Source organism: Carassius carassius, chromosome 39 (assembly GCF_963082965.1).
Source record: "Carassius carassius chromosome 39, fCarCar2.1, whole genome shotgun sequence".
NCBI classification, from domain to species: Eukaryota; Metazoa; Chordata; class Actinopteri; order Cypriniformes; family Cyprinidae; genus Carassius; species Carassius carassius.
In genome coordinates, this window is record NC_081793.1 from 4,436,933 (window position 1) to 4,453,663 (window position 16,731).

General features: G+C 37.3%; 1 protein-coding gene across 2 annotated transcripts in view; it reads left to right on the forward strand.

The window, feature by feature from the left end:
* LOC132121259 (cGMP-dependent protein kinase 1) overlaps positions 1-16,731 on the forward strand; it is a 195,978-nt gene that overhangs the window by 155,272 nt on the left and 23,975 nt on the right. For both annotated transcript variants that reach the window (XM_059530483.1, XM_059530481.1), the window contains exon 9: positions 6,570-6,644. In XM_059530483.1, coding sequence (XP_059386466.1) covers positions 6,570-6,644 — 75 coding nt within the window. The remainder of the gene's footprint in view (positions 1-6,569; positions 6,645-16,731) is intronic.

The following is a 16,731-nucleotide window of genomic DNA, read 5'->3' on the forward strand; positions in this document are numbered from 1 at the left end:
TGAGGGTGAGCTGCGGGACTGACTGGCACCAGCAGGGATGACGAGGAACTGGCTGGTCTAGGAGGAGGAGAGAGAGGAAGGATGGGAGGAAACAAAGGAGAATCAGGGCTGGACGGAACCAGCAGAAGTGGAGAAAGGGGAACTGGCAGGTCTAGGAGGAGGTGGGTGAGGGAGGCTGGGAGGGAGTACAGGAGACACAGAAAATTCAAAGCTGGGCGGAACCAGTGAGGACACAGAAAATCCAGAGCTGGGCGGAACCAGCGGAGACATAGGAAATTCAGAGCTGGGCGGAACCAGCGGAGAGACAGAAAATTCATAGCTGGGCGGAACCAGCGGAGAGACAGAGAAATCATAGCTGGGCGGAACCAGCGGAGAGACAGAAAATTCAGGGCTGGACGGAACCAGCGGAGACACAGAAAATTCAGGGCTGGGCGGAGCCAGCGGAGAAACAGAAAATTCATAGCTGGGCGGAACCAGCTGAGAAACAGAAAATTCATAGCTGGGCGGAACCAGCGGAGAAACAGAAAATTCAGGGCTGGGCGGAACCAGCGGAGAAACAGAAAATTCAGGGCTGGGTGGAACCAGCGGAGAAACAGAAAATTCATGGCTGGACGGAACCAACAGAGAAACAGAAAATTCAGGGCTGGGCGGAACCAGCGGAGAAACAGAAAATGGAGCAGAGGAGCTGACTGGAGGAGGTAGGAGTGGGAGACTGAGAGGGTATACAAGGGGACCAGGGCTGGATGGAACCAGCGGAAAAACAGGGGATACAGAAATTACCTCCATAGACCAGTCCATTAGATCCATAAGTTGCTCCATATTTCCCGAGACCGAAAACAGCTCACCCTCAGTCGCGGAAGTGTGGGCAGGGCGTTCCTCCACGCCCTCGATCTCCACGAGGACTCCCACGATTCACGGTGTTGCCGGCTCACACACCTGGTCAGTCGCGCTCTCGAGGTCCTGCTTTGGCTCGGGCTCTGCGGCTGCGGTGGGCTCTGGCTCCATGTGTCTTGATGGTGGCTGGCTGGTCTCTGGGTCGGGAGTGGGGCTGGAGATATCGTCCTCGGCGGTGTAGATGGTCCATGACGATCCATTTTTCTCCAGCACCCACTCCACAAAAGCGGCGAAATCCTCTCGGGGACCGTTCGCTGGTAGGCGTGCCTTACTCCGCTCGCTCAGGCCGGTGTAGAAAAAGTTAGAGAGCGAGCGGTCGGGGAAGTGAGTAAGGCACGCCAGATCTAAAAAGTCCCTGGTGTAGTCCTCCAGCGAACGGTCCAATTGCTCCAGGCATAGGAGACGGACTGCTGGGATGGCCATTCCGGGAGAGGAGGAAAAAAAAGGCAAAAAATAAATGAAAGAAAAAACGCAGCTAAAAATAAACTGTACTTTTTGGGTCCGTGATTCTGTTACAGATTATGATGTAGTGCTAAACGTAAAACAAAGTGCAAGAGGAGGATAAGGAATAAATGAGGAGTTTACTGATGATAACGAACAATACAGACAATATTAACAAGATAACATTTAGCATACATTCAACACATCAACAACGATATCAACAATGATAAACATCGACAAACAATCACGGACGAGGAGGAACTGAACAGAACGGGTATTTGAACACACAGAAGGTGATGAGGGAACTGGAAACAGGTGAGGATCAATCAATTAACTAAAACAAGAACAGGAAGACCAAAAAAGGAAACAGAAAGTTCATAAACGTGACACTATGTATCCATTTGTAAGGAAGATTGTAAATGTAGCCGCACTGGGTTGTACATTATAATTAACTCAAATGATATATAGGGAATTTTAATAATTAATCAGGAATATTATTAATATATATATCTCATGACAGTTACATTAAAATTATTGAAGATGAAAAATAGGTCAATTGTATATATCAATAACACATTACAAGGCACTGTAATTTACTCATTAATATGCCAATATTCCATTCTTCATATCAATTATAGTGATATCTCGTACTGTGAATTACCGCAAATCAAACAGTGGTTTGTCCAGCAAACGGCCGTAAGATTAACTTATCAACTTTCAATAGGGTTATCACTTCTTATAATTCAAGGAAAAATAGTCTCTGGCCATGAAAATATTTTCCTATCCTTATGAAATTTCGGTTACTGAAAAGTAACGAGCTTGTAGCTAAGGTCAGACATTTCATTGACTAGTGATGAGAGCATTTTAGACAGAAGCAATCATTAATATATATTGGTTTTTAATAATTGAACTAATAATACATCAAACTACAAATCACACAGAGTAAATACGCGTACGACAATACAGACAGTAAACTTTGTACAAGACATAACGGAATCCAAATGAGGGAGGGAGAGAGAGAGAGAGAGAGAGAGAGAGAATGAGTGAGAGAGGATGAGAGAGAGAGAGATGAGAGAATAGGCGCGATCACAGAATAAGCTCAGTTATGAATAACTCACAGACAGTAACCCTTGAAAGACAACAACGAATCAAATCACCTTGAAAAGGTAATAGACAAACTTTAAGCAGCATTTAAATCTCCATAGAGAATGATACTTGCATGTGGTTTCTTTGTGACTCGCCAGACCAGCGTGCGTGTCTGTGTGGTCCTTTGTAGCTAGGCGTGTTCTTTCGTGTCTTCCGGGGCTGCTGCGGAATCGCGCGATATTTGAGAGGTCCAACAAACGTAATGATTCAGAATTCGTCTTCCTCGTGTAGAGAAGAACTTAGTAAGTAAAAGAAATGAAAACAACGGAGATGAAAGCTCCCGAAGGAGCCATGAGAACGGCTGTTCTCTCAGCCGCCATGCTGAGAGGGACCAGACAGGGACAAGAGAGCGAAGAAGAGCAAGAACCGACAAGAACTTCCTGGTTTCAGTTCTTATGGCTTGACTGGTTCACGCCTCTGTTTGCGTGAACAACCAATGAACGTCCGCGATCTGAAGTGGGAAAAACGTTCCTTTGTCTCTGGGGAACCACCCACTCTAATAAGTTATGGCTTATCAGATTTCAGCAGTGATATTCTAGCAAGTTTGTAATCCCAGATTAATACATTTTTCATTAATTTCCTTTATATAAGTGAGTCCGTCAAAGCATGACGATTAAACAGATACCAAAAATAACATATATAACTGATAGAAACACGACGTTACATTCATATGCAGAATTACAAACATTTAAAGTTTGATTAACACATGATAAACATTATACTCCAATTTGATTATAGAAAACATCTAATGCACCAAAAAGGCAACACAGTCAATATGTTTAGAAATACGTTTTAAAAAGGTACCAGTGATCTGGCTTTGCTGTTCTGTCAGTTAGGTCATAAAGTTTTACGACCTGGTCAGGGGGGTAGGGTTACAACTCATGATTTTTTTTTGAGAACATTAAAATTAGGAGAAACATTTCCAATTTACAAATCAGCAATTTATAATCCTCGCATAACAGGATTAACCATTTTATGCAACACACAAACCTATTTAAAATACATATTATTAAGGACTTACATAAAGAGCGTAAAGAAAAGTTTGTGTGTGTGTTTAGGAATGTGGGTGTTTTGTTTCTTCTTTGAGGCTCGCGCGGGTATCCCTGGACAGTCTCAATAGGTGTAATAACTGTCACCCACGCCAGGATGTTGCCGACATCGCGGCGCCCCAAATGGTGAATTATGTTGGAAGATGTTGTAAAACGAAGGTCCTTGTTTACTCACGTTCTGGTCTTTGAGTGCAGAATGTGTTAGAGAGTCAGGATTCATTAATATGGAACAGATGGCTGAAATACCATCAGCTCATTAGTGTTACATAAATTAACTAATTACTCTAGCCAAGGTTGTCACGTCACAGGACAAAAGAACGAACAACCCGAAGTCCCGAAAGATGAACTAATCAATTCTCTTTCTGGCTCAGACTGCATTGGCTTAGCGTATGGGGCTGTCACGTGATTAAGGAACGAGTCAAAAACCCGAAAGTCCCGAAAGAAGAACTAATCAATTCTCTTTTCGGCTCAGACTGCATTGGTTTAGCATATGGGGCTGTCACGTGATTAAGGAACGAGTCAAAAACCCGAAAGTCCTGAAAGATGAAGTAATCAATTCTCTTTTCGGCTCAGACTGCATTGGTTTAGCTTATGGGGCTGTCACGTGATTAAGGAATGACTCAAACTCGACCCGAAAGATGAACTAATCAAATCTCTTTCCGGCTCAAGACTGCACGGACTGACACAGGTAAACTACTACCAGTAGAACAGAACCTACAGAATATTGCGCATGCGCAACTGAATGAATCACTCCCCAAGACAACTTGTTCTTCTCAAGTCACATTAAAAATTAATTCAAAATGAACGAATCGTTCAAGAACGACACATCACTAGTTAGTACAAGCCTGTTATATTTACAGAAAATGCACTCACTTTCAAAAGTCAGTCATCTGATTGTACTGTGCATAGAAAACTCACTTTATGAATTACACAGACGAGAGCATGGCACAATAAAAAATAACTCCATTGCATGTTATTACAAACTTTATAAGCCCTACTTGTGATTATGAGCTTGCCTAATTCCAGCAGTCGACTTCACATTGCTTTCATATGCAATTTTGACTCCCACTTTCCTATTTATGATCATTCTGGTAGCATGTGACAGCAGCATCAGTTAAAACAGACAGACAATGGTAGCTTTAGCAACATTAGCCTTAAAGAGAGCCAAGAAGCTCTTTCAGAAAGGCCATTTGGAAAACTAACGCATAATAATTACTTCCTCTGGAGGTGTAGCTGGATTACGAACAGTTGGCACTGCTCCATCCTTCAGGAGCAAAAGCTCCTTAATACTGACCCTCATTCAAAAAGCAGTCCGGTGTAAAATGATTCACACAGACATAAACAAATTTCGGAAGAGTTGAGGGAGCAGTTTCTTCCAAAACAAAATGAATCCACCTCGTCTTCAGCAGCTCAAATTTCGGGAGTAAATTGAGAGAGCTATGTGGATTCATACATCCAGCTTCAGTACACCTAAAGTGCTTGGGAGACATTCTCGTGTGTACAACTCGCTCAGGGCAGTTCTATTTTAAAATGGTAGTGTCTGTCAACTTTCATGGGCGGGACCTCTGGCTAATGTGACATCACATTAGCAGCAATGCTGAAAACAGGTCGCTGGGATACACTGCTTATTATTTATGGGGATTAAAAAAAGGAGTGGGTGGATTTTTTTCATTATAGGGTGGTCGTGTACACACACTGCCAGCACACACTTGTGTCCAAACAACATGTGAAAGTGAATTTTGCATAATAGGTCCCTTTTAAAACACATTAAAAAACAACTGTTTTGTGATGCATGTTTTTAATTTCTTAATTAAAATGATTTTTTTTTTTGTATTTCTTTAGGACATGAAGTAAAAAATATCATAAAATGTAAATTAAAATTATATTATATTAAAAACAGTTTTGTTTAAATATTTTTATACGCAGTATAATATCATGTTTCAACATTTATATACAAAAATATATACTTAAAAGCTTGAAAATAACTATGATGTGAACACGTACATGTACGTGACTTATTTTATATATAAGGAAAATATATACACCATATTATGTTTTTCATGTTTACATAGTTTATATATGATTTGTTTAATTATAATGTCTATAAAAAACAAGGAAAGCTAATTAAATACATTTAATAAATGTAAAGATTTGTTGAAAATATTTAGTTTTTTAAAGTAGTGTGAAATCGAGTGAAATCATGTGAGTAACTTTGGGTACACACCCCAGAACATTTCTGCTACTAATTCTGGGGCTTCACTTGGGACTGTGCTAAGAATACATTGTGAAATGGGTCAGAAGTGCAGTGATATAAAGTTATTCACATTTTAAATGTCCATCAAATCATTTTTATGGCTCGGGTTACCGCTGTCCTGCCTGACCTCAGCTGCCAAGACTAAAAAGACTGTAGAAATCACGGTAACATTCAACAAAATGATGCCATTAGGATTTAAAGCTTTCAATTAATCCTACAATTTAGCTCTTAACCATAAAAATGATTGTCCCTTTTTATTTTCAATGTTTCATCGTTCTAATAAAAATATGAGATAATGTGACAATTCTCTGGTGGATGAGTCATATCCTGAAGCACAGCAGCTGAAATAATGAACACTATTACTTGTTCCCTCTCATGTCTAAATTTCATATCCTGCAGCAACATAGGTGATAAAATATTTATCTGATTTAATAAGAGGATGAAACATTATGAAACATTTATTTCATAATGATATCTCCCCCCTTTTTAAATTCTTATTATCCAATGAAAGGTTAGATTTTTGTGAATTTTTTAAATAAAAGATCAAAAGGATTAACAATGCAGATTAATTTTCACAGCCTTCTTTGATCACATTTACCAAGGGTGTCCATATTTTTGGGCATGACTGTACATGGTATGTAGTTAAAAAGTTTGTCTGTTTATGGCAATTTTAAATACAAATGGTTCCTAAAACGGCACATTTTGTTTCATTAAGTGGGGTGGGGGGTGGTTTGAGTTAGTTATTTATAAATAGCACCGATTTATTTTTCTGTTCATATTTTCAGGTCCTTCAAACACTTGATTGGAGGTCTGGACGACGTCTCTAACAAAGGCTATGATGATGCTGGCGCCAAAGCAAAGTAAGTCTGATACTCAACAATTTCTGATCGTGCTATCAGACTATATGCAGTTTTGTACATTAAATTATAATTCAGTATGATTCAATCAAGTATTTAGTTTTTCACATTTTATGTTGCAGACTTATGGTAAAAAAACTGAAATATCATAAGTACCATAAGTACTTATAAGACATAAGTACCATGCGATTGCACTTGAAAATTTGCTCAGGTTCATCCCATTACTCTGGATTGTCTTTGAGATTTTTCTACACTTTGACTGGAGTGTGTTTTTTGCTTTGTCAGTATATGTATATGTATATGTATATGTATAGATAGATAGATAGATAGATAGATAGATAGATAGATAGATATTTTTACACATATACAAGCTACATACACAAATACAACACGCTCCCTATATTAATAACATATCTGTGATATGACTCTCTCCCTTAATGAGTTTGACAATGTGTCAAATCTATCTATCTATCTATCTATCTATCTATCTATCTATCTATCTATCTATCTATCTATCTATCTATCTATCTATCTATCTATCTATCTATCTATCTATCTATCTATCTATCTATCTATCTATGTATGCTCAATGCTATGCATAATGCTTCATAACATTCAACCTTTTTAAACTTCAGCCATAGTTTTGTTTATGGCAAGACGTTTTAACATTTAATCTATAAACCTTTCTATAGATAGATAGATAGATAGATAGATAGATAGATAGATAGATAGATAGATAGATATTTTTACACATATACAAGCTACATACACAAATACAACACGCTCCCTATATTAATAACATATCTGTGATATGACTCTCTCCCTTAATGAGTTTGACAATGTGTCAAATCTATCTATCTATCTATCTATCTATCTATCTATCTATCTATCTATCTATCTATCTATCTATCTATCTATCTATCTATCTATGTATGCTCAATGCTATGCATAATGCTTCATAACATTCAACCTTTGTAAACTTCAGCCATAGTTTTGTTTATGGCAAGACGTTTTAACATTTAATCTATAAACCGTTCTATTATCTATTTTCATGATACTATTACTTATGTTTTAGATACTAGTATATTTTCCATTAAGTAATATTACATATACATTAGCTACTAGTGCTTATTATTTACGTACTAGTACCTTTTTAAAATATATTATTACTTATTCATTAGATATTAGTTTTTATTTATTAGATACTGGTACTCATTCATTATATACTAGAAACTATTAAATAGATACTAGTAATAAATTCATTAGATACCGGTACTTATTATTAGATACTAGTACTTAATTGGTAGATACTAGTACCTATTAAATAGATACTAGTACTTGTTCACTAGATACTAATACTTTTTGCAATAGTGACTAGTAACACATCATTTTGCCATTGACTTATATGGGGATCTGTCCTTGAGATATCAACTATTCAGTTTTGAATAGTATGTATCCAAATAACCCTGCATGTATGTCCAACCCTGCAACCTTCCCCCATACATCACCCCCCACCAGGAAATTGTTTATTATTTATTTATTTATTTATTTTTGTTAAACCCCACTATTGGAATAAGTACTAGTATCTAATGAATAAGTACTAGTAACTTTACAAAAGTCACTGGTATCTAAAAAAGTAGTACTAGCATGGTATCTAAAAAAGTACTAGTAGCATGAAAATAGATACTAGTACGGGTTAAATGTTAAAAGGGCTTGCCATACTCTGTTAGTATGTCCTAACAGACTTTCCATATGTAGTTTAGCTGAAACAAACTTTCCATTTCAATGACTATTTTGCTTCATGACGTATAGATGTTATAAAAAAAAAGCCTGGAGTGTACACACACAGTGAGTGATCTAAGCGCGCCCTCATGTGGTCATATTTTTATATGGTGAGTCAGCAGCATTCCTATAAAACTAGGGGTAGAGATTTTTATATTTGTCCATGTAAATTTAAGAGTTTGGTGGGGAAAAAATCTTTTTTTATATACTAGTGCTATAGCATGGAATAAAGTACCAGGGAGTAAAATATTTTTTGAGTTTTAAAAGATAAAAAGGTAAAAATATGGCTGTTTGGTGAGGGTAGTTAGTGTGTTTTGTGGTGATTTTTATTGTAAATTGTGTCATTTAGTGGTGTGTTTATTGTCAGTTGTGATTTGTATTTTTGGTGAATTATCTCTACTATATTGATAAAAATTAGATTTTTATAAATGTGATTAATTAGGAGATACTGTTGCTTTGTCTGTTCTTCACGTACACATAACCTTTATATTAACATAGAGGGCCGCAATGGAAATACGCCTAGGGCTTTATTGTGTTTTTATCCTCAACAGTTTTTATAAAGTGTATGGAATGCTTGTATTTTGTACAGTTTTATAAACTTGTCAAATAAATTCCAATTAAATTCAATTCAATAGCTAAATGTACAGAGTCCAGTAGTAAACATATTGTAGGCTATTTAGAATCTCTTGTCAGTTATAGAATTCAATTTGATTTTAATTCTATTATTGTTTTTAAGTTACCGTGGACTATAAACACTATTCAACAGAGCATATATCTGACCACTATTAATTAGTATTGTATTTTTATAATGTTTATACCCACTACTTTTTCTGTGCAAAACCATTTACAGTGAACTGAACAATATAATTACATGACAGTAACTTGCTTGATATGAGGGGGTGGTTTCAATATGCATAAAATTAAATTGCTGCATGTTGTTGAGCTCTAGATGTAAACAGAGGCTAGATGTGTTTAATGAAGAGAGTGTCTGTTAAAAGCCCAGACATGGTTATAGCTATAGCCGTAGTAAGTATGTTTTATATATTTATTTTTACTAAAACGATAAGTTTATCACAAACCTTCTTTTACTTCCCTATTTTTGTTTCAAACCTGTATGACTTACTTTCGTCCATGAAACACTAAAGGTGAAAATGAGATATGTTACATTAGATCAGATTTGAATAAATTATTAATGACGGCTGTTTTTTTCTTTTTTATTTATACATATTTTTTTCTCTCTCTCCTGTGTACAAATATCAAAACTAATAAAATGACAATAATACAAAAAAAAGATTATTAATGACGACTCAATTAAATATAATGTCAGTTTTTTTTCTTCTCCGGTATGCAAGATAAATTCCAAGAAGTTTGTAGTGCTCATATTTAGGAACAGACGAATAGTGGTGCTTCTAATTAAGTGATAAAAAGCAGTTGCAATCTGTTTTAAATACAGCAGATATACAGTATGCATCTATTATTTTATCCAAGGTACAAATTTTATGTATAAATGTGGCTGCATGATAATTGTAATATAGCTTAATGGGGTTATGAAATCAAAGTCTGCTGTTTAATTAAATATCTGTATATTCTGATGCTTTATGTTTCAGTCTGAAACACAGTATATGTTCATATACAACTCAAGTTTCTAGTTTCACAGAAAATAAAATCTCCAGAAAACATCTCTGCATGTGCTAGTAAGTAAGTAAGTAGCCTACATAATGTGTGTGCTATGAGTTTAATGTGAATTTGAGAGTGTACACTTGGTTTACTTTTTTTTTTTTTTACAGCATTTCACCAGAATTCATAAATATTAGTAATGGAACTTGTAGTGTTAAATAAAATTATAGATATTATCAAACATTTATTTTTATTACAGGGTAAATGTTTTGTAATTTTGTCGTTTGAGACAGTATCACAAAAAAAAAAAAAAACTGTGTGTGTGTGTGTGTTTTTGTGTGTTCCTTTTTTTTGCAGAATGCGATATATTCTCTCAACCAATTACAGTGCACCATTCCACACACTCTAGACAGTAATGGCGGCACTTAGAATATACTGTGCATCTTAATATTACTCATCTACTTTGTATTTTTGAACAACAAACAAGAGCTGTGTGATAAATCACATGTTATTGTCATAAGCATCTCATCAGTAAAGCCAGTTCTGTGATTAATAGTACAGGTAAATATCCATCACAGGCTTTTAGATGGAGTGACATTTAATACACAGAGCCGTAGATCACTGACAAGCTACACTATATCACGTTCATTAGATGAACCACATTCGATTATGAACATGATATCGCGTAGCTTGTCAGTGTTAATGTTTTTAGTAATGGCATTTGTGTTTTTGTTAATACAGCATATAGCATTAGTCAACTAAATGTATGTAACATGGCAAAGATGAATGCACTTTTGGAAGTCCAAGTATAGGGAAATTACATTTTGGAAGTTATGTGGTCTAATGTGATATGTTCATGTTCTTGTTCATGATGAAATTTTCTTTTATTGCTGTAATTTATAGCATTAACAAGATGATCCACTGAATTCATTTTGGAAGCGATGACTGATGAATATATATTTTAGTCCAGTGCCTGTATATAAGTATTGATTATGATATAATATAATTAGTATTGACCAAGTTCAGAGGCTGTCATATGTGGATCAACTTACTATGTTGTGTAGTTTCATCAGGTTCAGTATGAAAAATAACTTTCATATTGATTCAATGGATTTATTGCATTTTGAGAAACAAAAAAAGTATCATGGATTTATTGCATTTTGGGAGGGGGGAATAATACCATTTTATAATAAATCTTTGAAAATCAAAACCTGTATTTTAATGTTATTATAACCTAAATATGCTATGTGAAAGTTGGTGGAATAGTGGTTCACTTTCTCTGTAAAGAAATCACATTTGGATTTATTGCGTTTTGGAACCAAACTCTTCATATATATATATATATATATATATATATATATATATATATATGTGTGTGTGTGTGTGTGTGTGTGTGTGTGTGTGTGTGTGTGTGTGTGTGTGTGTGTGTGTGCGTGCGTGTGTGTGTGTGCGTGCGTGCGTGTGTGTGTGTGTGTGTGTATTTGGATACTGTACCCACCTCTGGGCTTGACTGGTAAAATGTTTGGGAATCTCTGTACTAAATCATTTAAATGGTTTGTGGCTGTGACATAAATTAAAGGCTATGGGCCCTTTAAAACATGGGCCAGGTCATTCAATATGTCTGCTTTCTGTTTCAAATACATCAACGATGAATGAAAACTAGTAATTCATTTATTTCATAAATGTCTTTAAAGCAAAAGTTCACCCAAAAAATTTAATTTTGTCTTCATTTATTCACTCTTATGTTTTGCCAAAACTGTATGTGTTTCTTTCTTCTGTTGAACACAAAAGAAGATATTTTTAAGAATGTTGATAAACAGTTGATGATAGCTCATTTAATTCCATAGTATGGAAAACAATAGCCAATGGTGGAAGTCAATGGCTACAATCAATTGTCTGGTTACCAGCATTCTTAAAATGGTTACCAGTATTCTTTAAAAAAAAAAAATCACACTGGTTTGGAACAACTTGAGGTTGAATAAAAGAAGACATAATTGTTATTTTTTTATTTGAACTATTATTTTAAGGTGAACATGAACATCTGTAGACTGTCAAAACTGAAATCCATTTAGCTAAAACTGCTGAAGAATTGGTCATGTTCATACAGTATATAGGTCTGGAAGTGGCTCAGCTGAATGAACAGTTCCTGGCTGAAAGGATAAAACCATGTTTGCTTAATTCATATACTGCTGTTAGCTCAACACAGCTGGAAGTGTGACTCATCATGCAGATCACCTGCTTCCAGTCCAATCACAGTGTTTCTTTGCTCATGAGAGTCGCACAGCCCAGCGGCATAGTGTTAAAATGGGACAGGTGTGTTTCTCGAAACACTGGGATAAGACAGTGCTCTGTCATTGAAATGCAAGCCAGTGGTCAGCTTGAAGAAAGGATGGCATAGTGTAGTACCTGCAGTGACACCAGAGTCTCTAACTGTGTTAGAGTTAACATTAGAGTGTTTGGCATGTGGAGGAGCTTGAGTGCTGAATACACAGAGAGATCAGAAGTTGTGTTAATGAAAAGCACATTCACACATGGAACAAGCACAAAAACACATGGTAGAGCTTGGTAGTGTAGTGCAGGTGCTGTAATTTGATGCTATTATAGGTGTTTCAAATAATGATAGTAATAATAATAATAATAATAATAATTATTATTATTATTATAATTATTATTAGCATCATCATCAATATTCGCAGTACTTGCAATTGAGTAACATTATTTTTTAAATAACAATAATAATAATTACATAATTATTACGTACATTATTATTATTAATTTTATTATTTACAGTACTTATATTTGTTTAACATTGTAAATAATTATATTTGTAATAATGATCATTTAATGACAATTTGTAGGGTAGTAATAATAATAATAATAATAATAATAATAATAATCATCATTCCAGTATAAATACTTATAGTTTCCCACATTTATATGTATATACACTCACCTGAAAGATTATTAGGAACACCATACTAATACTGTGTTTTACCCCCTTTCGCCATCAGAACTGCCTTAATTCTACGTGTCATTGATTCAACAAGGTGCTAAAAGCATTCTTTAGAAATGTTGGCCCATATTGAGAGGATAGCATCTTGCAGTTGATGGAGATTTGTGGGATGCACATCCAGGGCACGAAGCCCCCGTTCAACCACATCCCAAAGATGCTCTATTGGGTTGAGATCTTGTGACTGTGGAGGTCATTTTAGTACAGTGAACTCATTGTCATGTTCAAGAAGCCAATTTGAAATTATTCGAGCTTTGTGACATGGTGCATTATCCAGCTGGAAGTAGCCATCAGAGGATGGGTACATGGTGGTCATAAAGGGATGGACATGGTCAGAAACAATGCTCAGGTGGGCCGTGGCATTTCAACGATGCCCAATTCGCACTAAGGGGCCTAAAGTGTGCCAAGAAAACATCCCCCACACCATTACACCACCACCAGCCTGCACAGTGGTAACAAGGCATGATTGATCCATGTTCTCATACTGTTTACGCCAAATTCTGTCTCTACCATCTGAATGTCTCAACAGAAATCGAGACTCATCAGACCAGGCAACATTTTTCCAGTCTTCAACTGTCCAATTTTGGTGAGCTCGTGCAAATTGTAGCTTCTTCTTCCTATTTGTAGTGGAGATGAGTGGTACCCAGTGGGGTCTTCTGCTGTTGTAGCCCATACGCCTCAAGGTTGTGCGTGTTGTGGCTTCACAAATGCTTTGCTGCATACCTCGGTTGTAACGAGTAGTTATTTCGGTCAAAGTTGCTCTTCTATCAGCTTGAATCAGTCGGCCCATTCTCCTCTGACCTCTAGCATCAACAAGGCATTTTCGCCCACAGGACTGCCGCATACTGGATGTTTTTCCCTTTTCACACCATTCATTCATATATGTATATATATGTTACAGGTAATCAACTTGACATTAAATGAGAGAGAGAGACAAGAATTAGTTGTTTCCTTAACGGTCCTCTTTGTTGTCTTTTAAAACGCATACACATTTGTATTTCAGAGTCAGTAAGACACTTTGAATCACAAAATTATTCATAAACATGTTGGTAAAAAATAATACAAACTGTATAGATCAAATAAACAATAAATAAATGATAGCAACCTTAACCGAATGTACAGAAATGCCCTAATTCTTACAACTGGCCTGAATTCAGGTAAGTATCTTAAGAAAACAACTTAAGTATTTCAGGTAAGTGATACATGAGTAAACTTTTCTATGACATACTGTAAGTGTCTTAAAATTATTAATAAAATAAAAAATAACAAATTGTTTGACCATTAAAACATGTAAATTACAGTTTGGTATGACAATTAATTAATTTAACTAACCTTGACATTAAATGAGAGAGAGAGACAAGAATTAGTTGTTTCCTTAACGGTCCTCTTACCTTCCAACCTTCCTTAAAATTTCCAGTCTGCCCTGAAGTGTCTGCCAGAATTGTCGTTCCCCTGTTTGCTTTGCTCCCAGTGCAGGGAGTTGCGATTTGATGTGTGTGGGTAGAGCACTCCAGCCCAGAGAGCACCGAGGCTCACAAATAAAAACACCCACCCTCCCGCTCCTGCCTTCTCCACCATTTTTGTCTGGCAGCCCCTCTGCTCACCCTCAGCCCACCATCTTTACGGTGCGAGCACCACGGGTCTGCCAGTCTCCATCATCAGCTTGGATGGGAATCCCTTAACTCCGCCTCCAGCCTCTGATTCCCAAACTCCACCTTAGCCCATCAACCCAGCAGCTCCACCATGGTTCCTAGCTCCCTTCTCTCCGCCGTGGCCCATCAGTCCACCAGCTCCGCAGGGCTCCCTCATCCCTCCGGTTCCACCTTGGTCAGTCGTCGACCATCCACAGCCTCTGTTCTCCGTTCCTCCAGCTTTGCCTCATCCCTCCGTCCCTCTAGCTCTGACAGGCTCGTCCTTCCCTTCTGTTTCTCCCTGGTCCTCTGTCACTCCGGCTCCACTGCAGCCTTCCGGATCCCCATCTCTGCCTTGGTCGCCTGAGCCATCTGCTCCACCTTGGCCCTCTGGATCTTTCCCGTCACCCTGGCTCATCAGCTCTCCGTCTCTGCCTTGGGCTCCTCCACCATGGCTCCTCCCTCCATCGGCTCCACCGTGGGTCACCTTCATGGCTGTGGTCTGGGTTCACCCCTGGCTCTGCCTGCTTTAGGTCCCTCCTGTCTCCTCCCTGGCTCCTCCCTTCATCTGGTCCACCCTGGACTCTGTTTGCCATCCTCTTCCCGGGTGTCTGTCCTCCACCCGAACCTCCTCCTGAGTTCCCCTCCATCCCTGATTTTGTTGTTCCTGTGCCGTCTGTGTGTGTATTCCTCCCCTTGACCCAGTTTCTCCCTTGTGTGATTGTATGATTTGGTTCAGGTGTGTCTCGTTTATTAGACCACGTTAAGTCTTGTATTTAAAGTGTTTTCTGTTCCTTTGTTCCTTGGTCCTGTGTCGTCTATACTATGTGCTCTGTGTGTTTTCCTGTCTGCCCTGTGTTACCCATATTCAGATGGATTAAAGACTATAATCGTGAATCTCCTACAGAAGACATTTCTGACAATTACAGTTTTTTATGTATTGCTATGTTTTTGGACTATTTTACTCTGCCTAATGTTTTGAATGTTATATGTATACATATGTATACAAGTTGTCCTGCAAAAGGATTTATAAAACTAACCTGCTGCATGTCAAAAACTGTTACTGACTTGGACTTGTGACATAGGGCTTCAGACTTGGATTTAAAGGCTTGGCACCACATCTGCCAAAAAAATTGACAGTCTGATCTGAGGTTAAACCAAAAGTTGCTTCACATAGCTTTGGCTCCGCTGGCTGTGCTGAGATAAGACAGATGTTATTTCACACTTTTTTGTAGCAGAAAAATAAGGACACTGTGTTCTGTCCTCCGCAATATGGCAGACACATTTCACATTGGACTTATGCTGTCAATCAACAAATACTTAGGGATTACTTTAATTCTCTGTCTTGACTTCACCACGAGCACACTTCATGCATGTTGACTGTGTTTGGGCTGGACTAGTGGCTGACAGCTGTCTCCTGTCCCTCTTACTAGCATGTTGATTTTCTTAGGGATCATCTGACGTAAACAGCCTATACTGTATGTAGAGCAGAGGAGACCCTGCAATGTGTATTGCACAGCTGATTTTGTAACACATATTACTGAATGGTGATTGGCAATTGACCAGCACCAGGCCTCAGCAATAGTCACAAGGAGTGTTTTCATCAGATTTATTCAAGGCTAACAAAAGATTTATTCAAGAAAAGTAGCTATATTTTAAGTGTGATGCAGATATTATACAGATATTAGATCTGGTTTTTGGTATCTCAGCCTGTTTTTTTTGTTGGTTGTGTTTCTTTTTTTTTTTTTTTTGAGAGGAACTTTTCATGTCGTCTAGTCTGGACCACTGCTAAGACCAGAAAATGTTGGTGAAGATCTTGGTTACACTAAAACAACTTGGGGGGTCTTTCATATAGAACACATTTTTGCATTCAACTGTACTGATTTTCCATCTAAAAATGCACTAGATGGATGTCTTTGATTGCTGTGCCTGCATCTCACACATGAGGGGGCATTTTTTAAAAGATTTTGTCAAGTGAAAAAGCTAAACCTTTAAAGAAAGCATTTTTTATCCCACTGCTCTGTGTCTCATGTTTTTAACCACAAAAGTA